This window comes from Mandrillus leucophaeus, unplaced genomic scaffold (assembly GCF_000951045.1).
Source record: "Mandrillus leucophaeus isolate KB7577 unplaced genomic scaffold, Mleu.le_1.0 Scaffold219, whole genome shotgun sequence".
Classification (NCBI taxonomy): Eukaryota; Metazoa; Chordata; class Mammalia; order Primates; family Cercopithecidae; genus Mandrillus; species Mandrillus leucophaeus.
Genome location: NW_012102243.1, coordinates 181453 through 187837, shown reverse-complemented (window position 1 = coordinate 187837; position 6385 = coordinate 181453). Strand labels below are relative to the sequence as shown.

Here is a 6385-nt window from a genome sequence, read left to right as displayed (position 1 = left end):
GCGGCTGCAGGAACACACGAGCATCCCTGCGGCTGCAGGGGAAATGACTTCAGCTGTGCCGACAGAATTCCCAGGTCTGCCTTCACAGAGACCAACTAATTTTCCTAAGAGCAGTGTTTTTTGTGTTTCCCTATTTGGGACCCTGAGATGGCTCTCACATGTCAGCAATAGCTCAAAGCGCCCGTGCCCTCCTCCAGACCCTCCCCATGGCACTGCCTGGAGAGCCTGATCCCCAGACCCCTGGAGCCCTAGCGTAGCCCCAGGTGCCCCTCCTGCCGCTAGACGCTCAGGTTCTGCGCCATTGCCACTGGGCAGCTGCTTGTGACTAGTGCCCACAGGTCCTTAACGGAACCAAATAACTCAAGTGCTGAGGAAAAGAGCGCACAAGGGCCATGAACAAAGGCCCCAGACAGAGACCAGCACCACGGAGGCTGAGGGATGGTTCGGAGGAACACAGCCCTGCTCATGCTGCCAGGGCAGGGGCTCCAGGAGGGAACCACCCGGCCAGGAAGACCGCGAGTTCTGGAAACACTCAGATCCCAGCGGCTCCTCCACCCACACAAGGGCAGGAAAAGGTGAGCAGGCTGCGTGCGGCCGCGGTCAGGATACGGTCTGCCCACCCAACGGTGCCGCCCGCGCCCACGCACCTGCATGCAGTTGGTGAACATGACGCACACAGACATGAGCTTGGAAAAAACCTTCAGCAGCTCGGGGTTGGTGAGCATGCAGTCCTTCAGGCAGGTGTCCAGGAAGCCCGTGTGGTGGCCAAGGACGTCATCGATGTTGGAGGCCTTTGGGGAACAGACCAAGCCCCTTCTCAGAAAGACATGGCCGACAGACGGGCTTCACGTGCGCACGTGCTCAGTTTGGGCTTTGCACATTCCTGTTCACGCATTTCCACCTCTTAAATGGGCCTTGGGCTTTTAGGGGAAAACTTCCAAATACCACTAAAAAAATGATGGGCACGCCCCGAAGGGGTTTCAGTTCTTAAGGCAGAAGACAGGAAGGGAGGCTGCGGCTGCTTTTAGAATTTGGTAACAACAGATTCTGCCTTCAGGCCCCTCAGCCTCAGAGGCGCAGTGTGGAAGGGATGACCCTAGGGGCAATGACGGCTCAGAGTCCCCAGATGATGGCAGGCAGCAAGGGGTCCCCTGTGTGGCCAGCAATGCTGGGACAGCTCCGCCCCGGGGGGAACCCCTGCCTCTCCCCTCCCCCTGCCTCTCCCCTCCCCCTGCCTCTGCCCTCCCCCTGCCTCTGCCCTCTCCCTGCCTCTGCCCTCCCCCTGCCTCTGCCCTCCCCCTGCCTCTGCCCTCCCCCTGCCTCTGCCCTCTCCCTGCCTCTGCCCTCTCCCTGCCTCTGCCCTCCCCCTGCCTCTGCCCTCCCCTGCCTCTCCTGCCCTCCCTGTCTCCCTCATATTAATTATGTGAAAGGAAACTGGCTTTCAATTGTTACGATCTATGGAGCTAAAACTCACAGATTTCAGGTTTTTCTCCAGGATATGCCAGGTCGGTTCCATCACTTCGAACATCATGTAGTACTGAATATTCTGGACGAAGTTGAGCATTCGCTGCCGCAAAGTGAAAGCCCCGGCAAACCTGAGGGACACGGAGGACGGAGGACAGCCATGGAGGACGTGGCCCTGACGGCACCCAGTGGCCGTGGCTGTTTCCTCTGCAAAACAGGTGCCCCTCCCAGTCCATCAGACATGGCCGCTGCTCCTGTGTCTGCCCAGCACAAGCTGTCACTGTCTACCAACCTGTGCCCCGCAGGGACACCCCCAGCCAGCCGGACAGTGGAGACTGGGATGTGGAGCCCCAGGAGCCCACACCAGGAAGGTGCCACACAGCAGATGCACATTTGTGCTTCATGACTGAGATGACGTCTTTTTCATCTAATTTTTTTTTTTTGAAAGACAGGGTCTTGCTGTCGCCCAGGCTGCAGTGCAGTGGCTGGATCTTGGCTCACTGCAGCCTTGACTTCCTGGACTCAAGCAAACCTCCCACCTTAGCCTCCTGAGTCGCCGGAACTACAGGCATTCCCAGCTCATTAAAACAATTTTCCTTTTTTTTTTTTTTTTTAAGAGATGAGCTCTCATTACATTGTCCAGGCTGGTCTCAAACTCGTGGGCTCAAGCAATCCTCCCACCTCAGCTTCCCAAAGTGCTGAGATTACAGGCAGGAGCCACCGCACCCGACTGGACAAATTCTTAAGCAGCTCTGCCATTGACCCCTTTTTCCAACACCCTAGAGCCACAGACCAGCAGCAAAGCACCTCTGGTTCCAGCAAGATGTGGCTGCCTGCTCTCGGGAGGAGCTTATGTCCTGCACACTGACCTGGGTGGTCTCCATGCCCGTGCAGTCACCACAAGGCTCCAGAGAGGGCTGAGGGACAGAGCCAGCATTCCCTGAGGGGTGGACGGCAGCGCCGCGCAGCCCCAAGACAGGAAAATGAAGCATTATGGATCTAAAGCTACAAACGTGCGCTTCCAGATGACGTTTCCAGAAGCCTAGAAAGCAGAGCTGTCTACCAGGAGGGCACACGGGGGACAGAGGAGGAACGCACCACTGGGCGGAGTGCAGCGAGTGCTGCTTGGCGGTTTTGTTGCTGATCCAGACGCTGCAGAGCTGCCGCTCCACGTGCTTGCAGTAGAACATGTGCCTGAAGAGCATCTGGTAGCGAGTGAGGGCCTTCCTGCAAGAGAGGCAGTGGCACCTCAGGCGGGCCTCCGTGACAGGTGGCGTCGTGCACATGGCGTCTGCGCTCCACAGTCTGCACGGTGGCCCCCGGACAACCCATGAATCCCCCGGGCACTGAAGGCCGGGGACAGCCGCCTTGGGTCCTCTGTGGGACGAGGTGGCCACTGGGTGGCACAGTTCTCGCTTCTGCCAAACCTGAGTGAAGACCTAGCGAGTGCCTGAGTGGCCGACCCGCACCTGTTGATGATGAGTGAAAGGGGCCACTTGACGATGTAGTCGAAAGAGAAGGCCTCCAGGCCGCTCAGCGTCAGCTCTGTGGGGTCGGCGTGGGCCATCGCCTTCTCCTGCTTGGTCTCGATGGCCAGAACACGCAAGAGCTGAGTGATGAGGTCATGGGGCATCAGGTCGATCTTGGAGGGAAGGAAATGAAACAAAGCATCCTGTTTTAAGGAAAAAACGCGAAGTCCCATCCCGACATCATCCACGCTCACAGACCCAGTGCTGACATAAGGTTCCCTACATTCCGATTCTAAACCTCAGAGGCTTTTCGAAAACCCAAACGTCTACTGATAAATCAAATTCAAAACTGAACCACTTCCTATCAAAACAAAACAAGAGAAATTCAGATGAAGTACTTTGTAAATACCCACTGCTGCTGTGGATGGTGTAAGGGAAAAACGCTTGGGATGGTGAAAGAAAGGTGATTCCTTAGGACGGAAACCTTAGTACACGATAAGCACCAGGCCCAGGTTGAAAAATAAAGCATATGTGATGAGGGATATACTAGTTATTATGGACAAGTAATACTGTCCTCACGTTAATCATTCAAGTACTTACTAAGTTCCAACTACCTGACAGAGTTCCTACAAAACCATCACACGACAGGACAGAAAATGAAGGGCAGAGAATAAAGCAAGAAGAAACAGACGAAATCGCCGACCGTCAGGGACGCAGAAATGAACCCCTGATGTCACTTCTCCATAGAGCAGACAGACGGCGGCTTTCGCAGGTGTGCAGACAGCAGCCCCCAGCTGTGTGGCCCAGCGTCCTGGGACTGAAGTCCAGCCACGTCAGCCTAGTTGTACAAGGGCCATATAGTTTGACCCAACAATTAACATTCCTGCTCCTAACAAGAGACCCCAAAATATCTGAAGCAAGAATAGACAGAACGACAAGGAGAAAAACAGCTCTTCAGTGACAGGGAGACTCGGTGCCCTACTTCTAATCATGGAGAGAACCGCCCGACAGAAGATCAGTGAGGTAAGACAGGGCCTCAGGACCCCAGCTGCAGACCACCCAACAGCGGCCGAAGGCACGTCCTCCTCCCGCGCGCGGAACCCAGGGCGCCTCCTCCTCCCGCAGACACGGAACCGAGGGCGCGTTCTCCCGAGCACACGGAACACTCTCCAGGATAGATGTGGGGCCACTACACAAATCAATACATTTCACAAAACTGAAATCACACAGTCTGTTCTCTAACCACAAATAGATAAAGTTAGAAACAAGTAACAGAAGGAAAACCAGAAAATTCACAAATGTGGAAGTTAAACATAAACCACCCACGGCTCCAACAAGAAATCAGAGGGAATCAGGAACACTTCCAGACAAACAGAAATGACGGCGCTGGGGGATCAGCGAAGGCCGCGCGCAGAGGGATGTTTACAGCTGTAAACTAACTTTGCAAATTAAGAAACTAGAAAAGGCCGGGCGCGGTGGCTCAAGCCTGTAATCCCAGCACTTTGGGAGGCCGAGACGGGGGGATCATGAGGTCAGGAGATCGAGACCATCCTGGCTAACCCGGTGAAACTCCGTCTCTACTAAAAAAATACAAAAAACTAGCCGGGCGAGGTGGCGGGCGCCTGTAGTCCCAGTTACTCGGGAGGCTGAGGCAGGAGAATGGCGTTAACCCGGGAGGCGGAGCTTGCAGTGAGCTGAGATCCGGCCACTGCACTCCAGCCTGGGCGACAGAGCGAGACTCCGTCTCAAAAAAAAAAAAAAAAAAAAAAAAGAAACTAGAAAAAAGACCACACTAAGCCCCTAAGCAGCAGATAGAAAGAGTAACAAAGATGACAGAGAAAACAGAAAAACAGTCAAAAAACCCAAGAGTTGGTTCTTTGAAAAGCTCAATGAAATCGACAAATTCCCAGCTACATCAGCTAAGAAAAGATGAAAGAACATTCAAATTACTAAAATCAGAAAAAGAAGGGATATAACTACCAGCCTCACAGAAATAAAAAGCTGATACTAGAATTCCATGAACTGTGCACCAGACGAGATGTAAGACGGACAGCTGACCAAGAGGAAAGGGACTGAGCAGACCTGTGGCCAGCAAGGGGCCAAGTCCGCCTCAAAAGTCTCCAACAAAGACAAGCCCAGGGCCCAAGGGCTCCCAGGCAAACCCTGTCAAACATCCAAGAATCCACACACTCCTGGGGAGGCAAAGGTGGAAGGATCGCTTGAGCCCAGGGGTTCAACCAGCCTGGGCAACATAGTGAGACCCCCGTCTCTATCAAAAACAAAAATTAACAAACAGAAAAAAAAACACAAAAAACAAACGGCTAGGCATGGTGGCTGATGCCTGTAATCCCAGCACTTTGGGAGGCCAAAGTGAGTGGATCACCTGAGGTCAGGAGTTCAAGACCAGCCTGGGAAACATGGTGAAACCCCCCTCCTTTTTTTTTTTGAGACGGAGTCTCACTCTGTCGCCCAGGCTAGAGTGCAGTGGCGCGATCTCAGCTCACTGCAAGCTCTGTCCCCCGGGTTCACGCCATTCACCGTGTTAGCCAGGATGGTGTCAATCTCCTGACCTTGTGATCCGCCGGTCTCGGCCTCCCAAAGTGCTGGGATTACAGGCGTGAGCCACCACCCCCGGCCGAAACCCCTTCTCTACTAAAAATACAAAAACTAGCCGGGCATGGTGGTGCGCACCTGTAATCCCAGCTACTCGTGGGGCTGAGGCAGGAGCATCGCTTGAACCCGGGAGGCGGAGGTTACAGTGAGCTGAGATCGCGCCACTGCACTCCAGCCTGGGTGACAAGAGTGAAACTCTGTCTCAAAAAAAAAACCAAAAAACAACAACAACAGAAAGACAAAAACAAAAAGAACACCACTCCTGAAACCCTTTCAAAAAGCAGGTGGAGGGACAGGTCCACACTCATTCCACAAGGCCAGCACAACCTGACACCCAGGCTGACAAGCGCACTGCGGGAAAACCCGAGACCTGCGCCCCTCGTGAGCACAGGTGCAAAGACCCCCAATCCCGGCAAGCAGCCCCCACAGCCGAGAGTGAAGGAAACAGACCCCGCGGCTGCCCCACCCAGGCGGGGAGTGGGGGACAGGGCTGGCCTCTGCTGCGCTCTCCTCCCAGCCCCTCCGAGGCCCCTGCCTGAGGTGGCAGCCCCCGGCGCCCCCGCCCACCTTGAGGTCGTCCTTGTAGGGGTCAGTGTTGGCCGTGCTCATGCGCAGGGCCAGCTCCAGCAGCGCCTCCAGGCGGGGGGGCGTGATGTCCTCCACCGGCTTCCGGAGCTCCTCCTCCGCCAGGTCCATGAAGTGCACGAAGAAGTCGCCCTGGTCCATGAGGAAGTAGCGCTTGATGGACCTGCACCAGGGAGCAGGCGTGAGCACGTCCCACCCGCAGGTGCCCGCCACAGCCAGGGAGCAGGCGTGAGCACGTCCCACCCGCAGGTGCC

At 55.3% G+C, this 6385-nt stretch overlaps 1 protein-coding gene across 2 annotated transcripts in view; it reads right to left on the bottom strand.

Moving 5' to 3' along the window:
* The window catches only part of TUBGCP2 (tubulin, gamma complex associated protein 2), a 22017-nt gene that overhangs the window by 2646 nt on the left and 12986 nt on the right, over positions 1-6385 (bottom strand). For both annotated transcript variants that reach the window (XM_011980824.1, XM_011980825.1), the window contains 5 exons: positions 6114-6294; positions 2934-3106; positions 2563-2691; positions 1475-1595; positions 648-791 (listed from right to left, as the gene is read on the bottom strand). In XM_011980824.1, the coding sequence (XP_011836214.1) occupies positions 648-791; positions 1475-1595; positions 2563-2691; positions 2934-3106; positions 6114-6294 (748 nt within the window). The remainder of the gene's footprint in view (positions 1-647; positions 792-1474; positions 1596-2562; positions 2692-2933; positions 3107-6113; positions 6295-6385) is intronic.